Here is a 12,904-nt window from a genome sequence, read left to right on the forward strand (position 1 = left end):
CCTCGGAACCCGTCCACTCTTCGCGCTGCCCGGCCTGCAGAGGTGGACTCCTCCAAGCGCCTCGGGCTCCGCCGGCGCCGCCTTTCTCGGCCGCCCGCGCCGCCGGACTGGAGAAAGAGTCTCCGCAGGCGACTCAGGTTCCGCTGGCTCCTCGGAACCCGCCCACTCTTCGCGCTGCCCGGCTGCAGAGGTGGACTCCTCAAGCGCCTCGGGCTCCGCCGGCGCCGCCTTTCTCGGCCGCCCGCGCCGCCGGACTGGAGGAAGAGACTCCTCACTCAGCTCGGGCAGGATGAGTTCTGTCGTATTGTATTGTTGAATTGCTGCGTTACCTAGTATTTCATCATTGGTACAATTGCCGTCTATGCTTTGTTGTGGAGCGGAATACGGCGCCGCATCCTGGAAGGGATACTGAAACGCCATCTGCTGGAGTTGGCTAAGACATTCAAATGCCGGAAATTTACACTGGCCTAACACTGCAGAGCTCTCACCCAAAAGGGGTTTACCCGCATCTTCGTTATGGCCTTCCTTTAAATGAGCTGCTGGCTGCACGGCAAACCGCAGGTAACTCTCGCGGTAGCGGTCGTATAACTGTGCCGGAGACGCACTGGGAGTGGCACATCGGTACAGATCTCGTTGTACGGGGGCATGGAGTTGGGCGAAGCAGCTGAAGGAGAGCTGAGAGGGGAGGGCGAGTTGGTCAAACGATGGTGCTGCTGGTGGTGGAGGCACGCGGTAGTTATGCGTGGAGGGCCATGAGACCAGTGCGCCTAGCTCTTGATGCAGCCGCCTGAGTCGATGAAACGTCGTGGGCGGCGGGGTCACTGCCCTTACCTCGTCACGGGCGAAAAAGAGCATTAAAAGCCCCTTTCGTGCGAGCACGTCCATGAACACCTCTCCCTGTAACTTCTCCAGATCCCCATGGCGCACGGCACGGTACATATCGATGCTGTCCTCCAGCCTCAGCGCCTGGAAGATGCTCCAGAGGTGCGTGAGGTGGACATCCTCCACCTCCCCGTTCACGGGGTTAAGCAGCTCGCGCTCCCCTCGCCAAGAGGCCTGCAGGGCGCCCGGCGGGGTGCTGCTCACGGGAAATGACACCTCGCCCGGCTCTATCACGTTCATGTAGAACCTGTCACGCAGATACGATTTCCCACGCTCATCGTCCATCGTCATCGGCGTCGTTGCTGTCTCGCCAGCCTCGCTGTCGTTCGACGCCGCAGCCGCCTGCTCGTCGTCCTGCAATCTGCACGCCTCAGCCTCGTGAGGTGCAGCCCCGCCCGCCACTGAACTCAAATCCTGCATGGTTTTCCCAGGCTGCGCAGCGTGCGGCGCTTCGACAAACTCCACACCTAAAAGCCCAGGATGACACTCGTACCGACTGAATGGCGGGCGCTGCGGGGAAGGCAGCGAGAGCAGGTTGCGGTGGGAGGCCACAAAGGCAAGCCAGAGTGCAGAGGTGCCACCGAACGAAGACGCCTCTAGGTGCAGGAAGTCCCAGAGAATATTCTGCAAACCATATGAGTAGAAGTTCATCTTTTCTGGTCCCATGAGGAGAGAGCCCGGGATGCTCAGCGGGAACACGCCCAGAATGTTATCGTTGTTATCACCGCAGACAGAATTATCTCCTGACATGAGGCCGGGCTGCGCTGCGGTGTGCTGCGACGCATCCCTCCGGGGTGGGCAGCACGTGCACTGATCCACGACACCAAGAAGGAGCTCTAACAAGCTAAGAAGATCGTCCCGCCAGATGGTTTCATCAGAAAGAAAGCGGTGCAGCATGTAGCGCAGGATCTTTTGCTCGCCCACGACACCGCGGTACTGTGGTGCCGTCTCGGCGCTGTCCTGCAGCTGACGCACCCAGCCGCTCTCTACAAACAGTTTTTGGATCATCCACTCCTCCAGCAATTGCATGCCGCGCAGGCGCTCCTCCGCCTCCACGTACGTCACAACTCCCGTTCGAAAATCATGGAGGCCAAAAAGCAGCTGCCGCAAGTCCCAAGCACTCGAGGAGGTACTTGTCTCCGCCGCTTCTGGCTTCAGGAGCGGTGCCGAGAGTTTCCCTGCCTCACGCATGGAAGTGAAATTAGGAGCAGCAGCAGAGGTAGTCTGGTTACTGTTGAGGCAGTGGTGGCGATTGCCACGGGTGCCGCTGCGGAGCGTGGCCTCTGTGACAAACTGTGATGCATGGCCCGCGCACTTCCGCCGCGAGCACCACAGCTGGCTGGGTGCCGCCGGCCCTCTCCCGGCCTGCCGGCCGAGGCCACTGAGCAGCCACTCAACGCGGGGTGGAAAGTGGCGCACGCGCCATTGCAGCATGCGTGCCCTTTACCGCACGCAGTCAAAACCTGCGCGCCCGTGCGCGTTCTCCCTCGCTCTCTGCCCCCGTCTATCTGTCCCCGCCCACACCCGCTCCCAGAGCTCTTCTCCCCCCCCCCCCCCGGAGGGGAAGTCGTGGAGAGAGAGAGGGCAAGAAAGAAGGAAAGAAAATTCAACGCGGCAAAGCACACAAACGCACAAAGAAAGCAACAAAACATAAAAAGAAGGAGTGAGCGCCGCCAGCCGACGCCTGCTAATTGCCCAGGCACACCGTGTGCTCGCATGCAAAACGAGGATGGGAGGAGGGGGTTATGGCCGGGAAAAGTAACTGTCCACCAAAAAAAAAAGCGGAGGCGATAGTTATTCGTCGCTAAACACCAACGGCCAAAGTAACGGGAGCATCCCCCCACTCCCAGCACCGAGAAAAAAAGAAAATAAAAAATAAAAATAAAATAAAAATGCGTCAGTTCGAGAGGGTGGGGAAGGGGGGGGGGAAGAAAAAAGCGGAAGGGTTCCTTCATTGGTCCGCGCCAAGTAAGCGGTTCAAACGCGGCCAGGCACAGAAGGCAAAGCTCCACACTACCGAACAGAAGCCATGCAAGAACCAACAGCGGAATAACAAGTGTGCGCAGCTAACAGGAGTGCAAAAGAAACAATGAAAACATCGCATTTAAAGAAGGCTACACCCACTCCGGGAAGACTCTACGCCCTGCATTTTTACTGCAAAAAAGATGCGGAGCGGAAAGGAAATGACGTTGCGCTCCGCTCTCTTTGTGGCCGCACTGTGTATCGCAGCCCTGTCGCCCAGAGGTGGCGGGCCCAAGGCGACTCCTGGCTCGCCACGACCATTCGGTAATGGCACAACGGAGGAGGTCGCTGAAATCGCCCTTCACCCGCCTCCCGCGCGGCGTGGCGCGAAATGAGTGCTGGATGTGGGAATTCCAACAACTTGCCCTTCGCAGCGACCCGTAGTGAAGGACAACTTTGGGAGGGGACGGCATTGCTGGTTGCTTCCAACTGGCACACAGAAATACATCTAATTCCTCTCGTACGTCCTCATCCGCAAAGGCAACAGCAATAAAATGGTCCGAACAAAAAAAAATAATAATAATCGGAGCATAACTGTAAAAGGGCATTCATTTCTTGCGGCAGGCCTCCCCATTTCTGCAGTCAATCATTGCCTTCTTCATTCTCTTCACTGCTCACCAGCGGAGCTTCCCCGGCACGCCCTCGTACGTCTAGCATTTTCTCCCTTCTTTTTCCCTCTCTTCCTTCCGCTCAGCTTCGTGTGTACATAGCACGTTTCCTTTTCCTGTGGCAGGCGTCTCCTTCGTAACCGGCCCGCGTCGCGGTTCCCCCACACGCACCAAACAACACCGGGTTTGCACATGACCCCAAACAAAACATCTCTCGCTTTGCGTGAAAGGTTGTGGTGCAGAATGCCCCTATTTGACCACCCTCCCCCGCCCACGTTGTTCTCTCCTGCTCCCTCCTACTCCTTTCGCTTGCGGCGGGGCAGCACCGCATAAGAGACGGAAGAAAAGTTTTCTTTTTCTTGCTTTTTTTTTGATCGTCTTATTTTTCTTTCCTTCCCCTTCTTTTTCTCTCGCGTATTTGCGCAACGAAACCACGCCGCATCGTCGTCGGATCGCCGCCGCCCATCGGTCTAATAACATGTATGTATACGCATATATACATGCATGTATGCCCGCAGAGAGATAAAGAGAGGCAAGAGGAAACAGATGAAAACAAGCAAAAGAAAAAAAAACAGAAATGAAAAGAAAGCGGGCATGCACGCACTCTTCGGCACACTTACCCACGCCTCCACCCAAAACAACAAAGGACCCTTTTGTCCGCTCTATAAAGGTGTTTGAAGCTTTTCATTCCTCTTTTTTTTTTCTTCTTCTTTTGATCTAAATACATTCTCCTCCCCATCATCGCGGACAGGCCCCACTTCTCTTAATTATATAAACCAATAACCACCTTTTACTTTATTTTCTATCTGGTAATTTCCTGTGCTCTGCTGACGGGTTGCGGTCAGAAACCGACGGGGCCATGGTTCGCAGGGTTGCATGCCCTCCTGCTGCTGCTGCCGCCGCCGTCCGTGCCCATGCCCATGCCGGCGAATCCAGCAATTCCGTCGCTGGTGCCCGCGCTTGGGGCGAAGCGCCTTCGGCCGTGCTGCACCGCGGCACCCGCGTGACTGGGGTTACTGGAAAGCCCATTTGGCGCCGGAGCAAAGACAGGCGGCAGCTGCGATGGGATACCGCTGTCCGTCCGTCGTGCCCCCAGGCGCTTGCCAGCATCCTCGTTTTCGCTGAAGCACAAAAAGTGGCTTTGCTTGTTGCCTTCAAACTTTTCACGGACCTCAAGGTCCCGCTGCGTCTCAGGGTCCAGTGGCTTGAGTCGCAGCAACTCTTCTGCATTGCGCTCCCGTCGGACACGACAAGGAGGAACCGTTGGGGCGTCTGTGTTCCAAGAAAAGATGTTCAGCCCCCCCTTGGCGAGCCGCTCCGTCGCCAGCCGCGGCTGTGGGGCGTGGTAGGCGGCCGCAGAGGGCCCCAGGTCGTTTTCCTCGTCCATGAATATCTCCTGCGTGTCCGGCGCCGCCGAGGGATGCGGGTTCTTCGACGGTTCCTGCTGCACCGCAAATGGAGCCGTCAGGTACGGTGCCTGGTGGTCGAGTATCTCGTCGCGAGGGGCATGTCGCCGGCCGCGGTGGCGGCATCCACCCCCGCGGTTCTCACTTTCCAGCCCCAGGTTTGCCAGCATCCTTCGCCCCAGCTACGTCCCTTTCCGCGCGCCTCTCTCCGCCGCCGTACGTCGCTTTTTTTTTTTTCTTCCCCCTCCGCTGCTCTGTCGCACTCTTCCCTGCGTGTCTTCTCGCTGCGCTCGCTGCTCCTCCGTAACGGGCCCGCGGGCGGGTGCGTGCTAAAACTGTGGGGCCGTCGAGCCACAAAACAGGCGCGGTGGGGGGCGGAAGAAGAGGAGGGAGTAGAAAACCGTGCGGCGGCGGCGGCGGCGGCGGTCGCAGGGCGCGTGGCCCGGCAAACACGCCCCACAAGCAACGGCAACGGCAAGGCACACGGCACACAAAGCCAAAAGGCAAACAAAAAGTAGCAGCGGCCCGAGGCAGAAAAAAAAACAAACAACAAAATACAAAACAAATGAGGCGAATGAACGAAGAAGTGATGCCGCAACACCGACGGCGCGAAGCGCGTGTGCGCTGCTCCACCTCTCTTTCTCTCTCTTTCTCTCTCTCTTTTTAGTTTCCTCTCGTCTTCATTGCTTCTTTGCCGCGGCTTCCGCCAGAGGAAAACACACACACACACACACACACACACACGACAGAAACCAACCTTCAAAAAATAAAAAAGATACTAGAAGAAGCGAATAAAGAGGCCCAACAAAAAAAGAAAAGAAAAATACAACAGTAAAAACAACGATGCAAAAACAAAATATATATATATATATATATGGAAGGGAAAAGAAAACAAGATTAGATATGCTAGAAACATAAAGAGGAAACTGCCGTCAAGGCACTCACGTATGCCCCCGTACCCGGTCCTGAGTGCCATTGGAGGGGGACAAGACCCGCTTGCATTCCCCACGATATTCCTGCCCACCGTCGGTGCCGGCGCACCGCCGTTTATCTACAAAAACGCGGCTACCTCCTACTTTCACTTTCGCTGTGTACTTTTTTTTTCGTTTTTTTTCTTCCCCCCCCCCCTTTCTTCAGCTGGCGGTCCCCGCCGTGGAAGCGGCCGTGAGGCGCACCTCACCACAGAGAGGAAAACCAAACAAAAGTATACCCACGATACATCAAACAAGTGTCACACGCCGCCAGGCGCACATGCCGGGGCTCTCCCCGGCAACCCACGCTGACAGTAAGCAAGGCGCTCCAACCCAAGGTTGATTTGTCCCTCCTCCTTCTTCGTATTGTCCTCGTCGACTGCCGTTGCTTAGTTGGCTTGCCTTGGCGTCGTCCAGCCGCACCTCGTCAGCGAAGGCCACAAGCCGGCGTTGGTGCGACAAGAGCTCCAGCTCCCGTAGCCGCATGCGCGCGCCCGCGCCACTCTCCACCATCGACGATGACTCCACGCGGCTCATCATGATGACGCGGAGGGCGTCAAGCCCCCGCTCGGAACGAATGACGTAGCAGAACACGGTTCGATAATCCACAAGAATAGAAAGATACGGCTGCTGTTCCCCAGCGCCGGCACTGTCACCATCTCCACTGGTGGCGGCAGAAACTTTTGCTGTGGTGGTTCCAAAGTACATGGCGACACGGGACCCATTATAAACGGGTTCACGCGCCACCACAACGTTCTTGCGGTGAACCTCAAGTGCCATTTCACCACCCCCGTCGACGACGCAGCGAATGCAGGGCAGCGAGTTGTATATAAACTCGGCGCCCAGGGCGCGTTCGTCCAGCGTCGGTGGTTGCCGGTTTCTGTCCCGCCCAGTGGCGGGGGTCGCAGCGTCGCTGTTGTCGGTGAGAATACCATCCTGTACGGCGGCTGCCTCGTCCTCGTTGCTCATTTCCTCAACTTCGCGGAAGGACACGAAAAACTGACACGACGAGGTCTCCCCGTCAAGGCTGTCGAGCACGAACTGGAGACCAGAGAGCGTTTGGCCGTCGCAGGAAGGACCCACGCACGCCGTGGAGATGGCTACGGCAGTGTGTGCCTTCCCTGTCACGTCGCCCAGCATATCCATCAGGCCACTTCGCTCATTTGCACGTATCGACGGCGAACACACCCAGTGGTAGTTGATGCCTTGTGCCCGGGTTGGGATTGCGGCAAAGGTGGCGGGGGTCACGCAAACCACAGGCTCCTGCGGTTTAACTCCAGCTTCCACCTCCGCCTCCAGAAGCACATGGAGAAAAACGGCGTCTGTCTTTGGTTCTGCATTTGCAGCACCAAAGGCAAGCGCCAGACAAAATGGCTTATGCACATCAATAAAGTCAGGAGGTGGAATAACAAACTTGGAGCCGTGTTTCCCAGAGGACAGACGCGGGCTTTGGACTTGCGCACTGCTCCGGTTTGGCGACCTCTCATTGTTATCCCTTGTCACCAGGGCGGTGGAAGATTTCAACTGCCGTACTGTGGACCCAGTCAGAGGAGTCGGCATCACAGGTTGGGCAGTGCTTTGCTGATTCTGGACACTCTGCCTCTCTGGTGAGTTGCTCCTCTTCTTTTCTTCCCTGTCACGGACGAGTTCAGCACGCACGACGAGGGGCGTCCAGTCCCGATGTGAGAGGTGGGTTTTTCTGCCCAGGAGGTTGTCTGGCGTCAAGGTGTGCGACAGAGGCACTGTATGGGCGGCGCCGCACGACCGCTCCTGCGGCATCTCCGGATTCGCGGGACGAACACCCACCACTTCGCTGGGGCGGGGGCGTGCGGTGGTTCCAGAGGGGGGAGAGGGCCGCGTTGACATCCGGGCGGGTTCGGCGCGGTCGCCCGAGTGCTGCTGCTGCTGCTGCTGCGGCGGTGTCGCAACAAGAGCACCCCCATCGGCAGTCCGCGCCCCGGAAATTTGCTCGTCGGCGGTCGCTGCATCAGCCGACCCCGGCGAGGCTCTCGCCACCGCCGCCGCCTTTGCCTCGTTGACTGGCGTTGGGGACAGCTTCCACAGCCACGACGTGGCGTGCTGCGGGTCTGCGCCGACGGTGGGGTGTGTGTCTTCTTCGGCCGGGGGCTCGAGCGGGTGGGGGGTGGGCGACCGGCGCGCCTCCGCCGCGGAGGACGACGCCGGCTGCTGCTGCTTCGCCGTGCCAGCCGCACCCAGCGCGTTTCTCGCGACAAACGGCGTTGCCCGCCTTGAGGGCGCCTCGGAAAAGGCCTGGAGCGCCTGCGCCGGTGTGGGGTCGCGCAGGCACTGAAGCGCCGCGTTGGGGGTCGCGCGGGAGGAGCTGCGCCACACGTCCGCCGCCTCCTCCCGAGTGCTGTTGCCCGCGAAGGAGGAGGCGCGGACGTTCACCTCCGACATGCTCCGCCGCGACGGCGGAAATGAGCCAAAGCGACTCGCCGACTCCCCCCCATTCGCGACATCCGCCCGCGCGGCGACCGGCGCTGCGTCTTCGGCCGACATTGGGCTCCGCAGCCGCAGGTGACTGCCCGACGACGCCAACTCATCCCGCAGTATGTGCCCCGACAGCGGCGTCGACGAGGGCGACGCCCCCCTGTCGCTGTGAAGAACCGAGTAGCGCATCTCAACCGCGTCGAGGAGAAGGTTTGACCCATCAAGGCGCGGCGCCACCAACTCCGCCCGCACACAGTACTCCCCGGGTGGCAGCGCAAGTTTTCTGCCGGAGTGCCACGTGTCCTTCGTGCTGTAGACAACGCGCTTCTGCTGCTCGTCATACACCGACACCTTCAGCTTTGACGGCTGCTTGCCGCTCATTACCACGGCGAACTCAAAATTCCCATGGTACATGCCCGAGTGCGGGATGACAAAGACACTCATTGCACGCCCCGCTTCCCACGGGCAAACGGCGCGGCCTTCAGTGACCGCAACCTCCCCCCCCCCTCTTCCCCGTTCGCTAGTTTCCACGCCTCGTCTCTGTCGATACCCAAACCCCCCCCCCACCGTCGCTGCCCACGTGTATGATTGTGTGCACCTCCCCTCCTACCCGCTGGAGGACAAACCCCTCTGCCGCCTCGCCGCTCGCTTTCCCTTTGTGCGTGTATGTGGCCAAGCGCAAATATATGACTGCAGGCAACCAGAAACAGAGAAGAGAAATGGTCAACACGCACCGAGCCGGGGAAAAGCCAGCGGACAGAGCCGCGGGGGAAAAAAAAACACAGAAACGGCAAAACGCAAGACCATAGCAGCCGCGTCGCCGCACACAGACGCAGGAAGAACAGGGAGGAGTGTGACCGGCCAGTCGACACCACACGCCGCGCCCCTTCACACGTTTCCGGCGGGGGCCCTCACGGCGAAGAACGCGCAGCGGGAACGACCACGCCGGCGACTCCTCCGCCGCTCCAAACACCACGTTTGCCAAGAAACACAATAAAACCAAAATGAAAGCAAAAGGCAAAGCACAGGCAAGTATCCCCCACGCATTCCCCACCACTACATACACATCCCCCCCCCCAAAAAAAAAAAAAGACGGAGGGCGATAAAAAGACGCCCCGGAGAACTGGAATTTACATATTTTGCAAACTCCCCGGGAGAGAAGGGGTGAACCGTGGCACGGCGAACTATGGGCAGAAGAGCAGTGAGTCACACCACTGATGGGGTGGGAACCGAAAAAGTAAAACCGAAAAAAAAACCACAAGGGCGAAAAGCGCATCAGAAGGACGGAGTGAATAATGCCGCCGCAAACATACCTAAAAGAAACAAGGAAAAATCACAGGACACATTCCGCCACTAGCAATTACTCGGCAGGGATGCCACCACGCTGCAAACTTTAAGAGACACACTGTCATGGCTCTCGCGGTGCGTCAGCGGGAAACGTTTCTCCCACCTCCACCAGCTAAAAGAGCACCAGCACCTTGGCAAGAAGAAGCACAGCAATTAACACAAGCGATATGGTGCAAGTGACGGCCGAGGCGCCATCAGGCCAATCGTAATATTCCTCGCAATAATAGTCGTCGTCGCCGTCACTGTCGTCGCTATCGCCGCCACTGCCTGGCGGCGGCGATACTTCAACCGTACTTCCGTTGGCGGCGATGGTGCACACCTCCTCGTACCTCGGGCACTTGATCTTGCCGCCCTTAAACTGAGGCGATTTGGGCTCGAGGAACCCGCCCTCTGGACACAACTCAAAATCACTGCCGCCGAGGTACTTCACCATCACTTCGTTGAACCCACACAGCACCTGCGCACACACCGCGCCGACGCCAGTTTGCCACGAACCATCTTTATTGGCCTGAGCCTCGAGTGATTCCCCATCGAGGCACCACGAGTTGCCGCCAGACAGTGACCCATGGAAGACGTCCGAACCCTTCAGAATACATGTGCGGTAGCCGTCATAATTGCCGTCATCGCCTATCGTGGGAAAGAGAACCGAACACCGCTCTGGTGGGTTCGCCGCGACGTTGCCAACATTACGAACGCACTTCCCGAGCGCTTGACGATCGGATGTACAGTGCAACGATTTGTCAGAAACTTCGCAAAACATGTCGGGGTAGGCGGCGTGGACGTCGCCTGCGCACTGCTTGTCTAGGAATTCGCAGCCGGAGTTGTTGCCCCACGCCATCGGCTCCTCCATCCCCCAGACGGCCTTGTAGTAGCCGAGGTCCTCAAACATTGCCATCGTCAGCGCGGTGTAGTAGCCACCACTGTAGCTATCATACGGACTCATCAACTCGTCCTTCGCGTTGCGCTGCGACCAGTGTGAACTGGGGGTTCCATCATCCTGCATACGCAACTCCATTCCCTGAAGGGTGTCACACCCGTAGTGCTTCCTCGTTTCCTTTAACGCAGCAGGAGAATTCACGACCATCGCAGGGTTGGCGCTACCCCGCACATCGGGGAGGCTCAACAACAAGTTGTGGTTCCTCATCTCTTCCACGCCAAACCCCAGGGTGTGACCGAGCTCGTGGGCGATGATACGAGCAGCGGACATTACATAGTCAACATCCGAAAGAAAAACATGCAAAACACCTGCTACGGGACGACCATGCGCATCCACAGCACATGGAACAGCCCACGATGTTGAACCTGAACCGGCAGCCACGTAGAGCACCACGTCCGCATCAGAAACACCAACCGTGTGGTGACTCTGGGGCACAGTGAAATACTGGCAGTTGCCGCCCTGTACAAATTGAGGCACGCTCAACTCACCCTTGGTGCGCTGAACGAGCAGACGCTCCGCGTGCAGCTGGACAGCCACAGGAATAACCTCGTTAACCAGGGTTTTGTTCTTGTCTGCGGTCAGAATTGTTTCAGAGAAACACTGTTGATACAGACCCTCAAAATTAGGACGTTGCTCTGTCTTCGAGCCACAGTACTTGCTTGGGTCCTTCAGATCCTCCATTGACACCACGATGCGGATCGGCGCCCACCCCTCGTTGCTCTTTCCTCCTCCTACGGTGGCGGCAGCGGCGGTGTACGCCTGTGCCGCGCCCTCTCCCCTGCGCGGCACCTCACGCACCACCGCCGTCGGCAGCGGGCCGCTCTTCCGCATCGCCTCGTCGAAGTTGCAGCGGTGCGCAGCGGCGAGGCACCCGGCGGCGCGGTGCACCGTCAGCAGGAGCAGCAGCACCGCCAGTGGAAGAAGTGGCATGGCGCGGAGGCGACGGTGCATGGCGTAAGAGTGTGTGTGTGTGTCGGTTTGTTGAGAATAGCTGCGCTAGTAGCAGAGAGCTTATCTGGAGTAAAAACAGGAAGGAGGGAAGCGAGGAAAAAAGGAAACGGGTGCGGCAGACGGGAGGGCAGCAGAAGGGGAAAAGGCGATGAGGAGGCCGCCAACCACGACGACGGTCGCCGCACCACCACTTTCGGCGCCGGAAGGAGTTCAGCCATCAGGGAGCTACGGGCTGCTTTCACCGCATGACGCTCCAGCGACGGCGCAGTCACATTGAAAAAAAAAAGTTAGGTTGCCACGCTGCCCACTACAATCAGCAATAGCAGGAATTTGCGGTCTGGGCCCAGCGCAGTGGGTGCTTCCTTGCTGTGCGATGTGCGCAAGCGGGCACGTCTGCTTGAGCTGCACGTGCACCGTCAGGGCAGCATGGTGCCCTCGAAGGGCTCGGCATATGGGCTTCTGAACATCTCAGCAGAGACGCACGCAGAGAGCGTGCGACAGAGGCGGCACTCCCCACACACAGATGGAACATCCTCTCAGTTGCGTGGCGGAAGGAAATTTGCTTGGAGGCGCGCGTCATGGTGGCGACGACATCGATATCGCTGCGTGGAGCAGTTTCGCCATGCCTACTCGCGCGCTGGCCTTTTATGCTAGACAATTCATCGAAGGAAATAGTAGAGCGAGAGTGAGAGAGAGAAATGCACGGACGGATAGAGTGATGTCGCGCCGACCAGGCTTTGACGGGAGGAGAGTCGTGGGGAGGTGCGGGGCCGGGAGAAGGGGACGCCATTCACCAAGCGACGATACACGCAGGAGATTCAGGGGATGAAGTGCGCTACTGGCTGGCGCGGCCTTTGCGTCCTCGGCGTGTTAGTTGGAGAAGGAAACCATGCGCTGGAGCTCCCACACGATGGTGCTGCGTTGTGCTGCGTCCAGCCCCGCACACGCAAGAACTCCGTCTATTGCGCTGGGGCCTGCCGCCCACACTTCAGAAAGCCCGCCGAGGCGCTGACGACGCAGACGAATGCCCACTTCCGGGATCAGCGGGGACAGCAGGCGACGCCACGACACGCCGCGGCGCCCACCCAAGAAAAGGTCCTCGCTTTGGCCGGGACCACTAAGTTTCGCATCCTCACTCAGCGGACGGTGCCGGCGGAGGGGCGCAACGCACGGCCGCACTGTCACAGTTGAGCCTCCATGCGACGACAGGGAATCCTCCCATTTGCTGCTGCCGGCGTCATCTTCCACGCGGAGGCGAAATCCCACCGGCTGGTTTGAGACGCTCCCGCCATGGTGCGGCGCACGGTAGTAACCGACGGGCACACGCGC

General features: G+C 58.8%; 6 protein-coding genes across 6 annotated transcripts in view, besides 10 other annotated features; 1 reads left to right on the forward strand and 5 right to left on the reverse strand.

Annotated features, from left to right (window-relative positions):
• Positions 1–2,316, reverse strand: Tco025E_05273 (uncharacterized protein; the record flags this gene model as incomplete). Its single annotated transcript, XM_029372174.1, has 1 exon — positions 1–2,316. A coding segment is annotated over one exon (2,316 nt), but the record flags the coding sequence as incomplete, so codon positions are not given.
• A 138-nt stretch (positions 2,317–2,454) lies between these two features.
• Positions 2,455–2,486: a sequence feature (A-rich).
• A 253-nt stretch (positions 2,487–2,739) lies between these two features.
• Positions 2,740–2,775: a sequence feature (A-rich).
• Positions 2,776–4,061: 1,286 nt separating this feature from the next.
• Positions 4,062–4,100: a sequence feature (A-rich).
• Positions 4,101–4,353: 253 nt separating this feature from the next.
• Positions 4,354–5,088, reverse strand: Tco025E_05274 (uncharacterized protein; the record flags this gene model as incomplete). Its single annotated transcript, XM_029372175.1, has 1 exon — positions 4,354–5,088. One exon carries the CDS (start codon positions 5,086–5,088, stop codon positions 4,354–4,356), a length of 735 nt encoding a protein of 244 aa, XP_029227713.1.
• A 234-nt stretch (positions 5,089–5,322) lies between these two features.
• Positions 5,323–5,344: a microsatellite.
• A 36-nt stretch (positions 5,345–5,380) lies between these two features.
• Positions 5,381–5,426: a sequence feature (A-rich).
• Positions 5,427–5,452: 26 nt separating this feature from the next.
• Positions 5,453–5,484: a sequence feature (A-rich).
• Positions 5,485–5,551: 67 nt separating this feature from the next.
• Positions 5,552–5,599: a microsatellite.
• A 35-nt stretch (positions 5,600–5,634) lies between these two features.
• Positions 5,635–5,662: a microsatellite.
• A 112-nt stretch (positions 5,663–5,774) lies between these two features.
• Positions 5,775–5,794: a microsatellite.
• Positions 5,795–6,138: 344 nt separating this feature from the next.
• On the reverse strand, positions 6,139–8,784 carry Tco025E_05275 (uncharacterized protein; the record flags this gene model as incomplete). Its single annotated transcript, XM_029372176.1, has 1 exon — positions 6,139–8,784. One exon carries the CDS (start codon positions 8,782–8,784, stop codon positions 6,139–6,141), a length of 2,646 nt encoding a protein of 881 aa, XP_029227714.1.
• A 551-nt stretch (positions 8,785–9,335) lies between these two features.
• Positions 9,336–9,372: a sequence feature (A-rich).
• Positions 9,373–9,799: 427 nt separating this feature from the next.
• Positions 9,800–11,575, reverse strand: Tco025E_05276 (surface protease GP63; the record flags this gene model as incomplete). Its single annotated transcript, XM_029372177.1, has 1 exon — positions 9,800–11,575. The coding sequence occupies one exon, from the start codon at positions 11,573–11,575 to the stop codon at positions 9,800–9,802; it is 1,776 nt and encodes a 591-aa protein (XP_029227715.1).
• An 825-nt stretch (positions 11,576–12,400) lies between these two features.
• On the forward strand, positions 12,401–12,766 carry Tco025E_05277 (uncharacterized protein; the record flags this gene model as incomplete). The annotated part of the gene is made up of 1 exon (XM_029372178.1): positions 12,401–12,766. One exon carries the CDS (start codon positions 12,401–12,403, stop codon positions 12,764–12,766), a length of 366 nt encoding a protein of 121 aa, XP_029227716.1.
• A 46-nt stretch (positions 12,767–12,812) lies between these two features.
• Tco025E_05278 (uncharacterized protein) overlaps positions 12,813–12,904 on the reverse strand; it is a gene marked incomplete at both ends in the record, with an annotated part of 858 nt that continues 766 nt past the window's right edge. The window contains one exon of the mRNA XM_029372179.1: positions 12,813–12,904. This exon is cut by the window's right edge and continues 766 nt beyond it. Within this exon, the coding sequence (XP_029227717.1) occupies positions 12,813–12,904 (92 nt within the window).

The sequence above is a fragment of the Trypanosoma conorhini genome (genome assembly GCF_003719485.1).
Source record: "Trypanosoma conorhini strain 025E chromosome Unknown Tco_14.4_contig_00301, whole genome shotgun sequence".
NCBI classification, from domain to species: Eukaryota; Euglenozoa; class Kinetoplastea; order Trypanosomatida; family Trypanosomatidae; genus Trypanosoma; species Trypanosoma conorhini.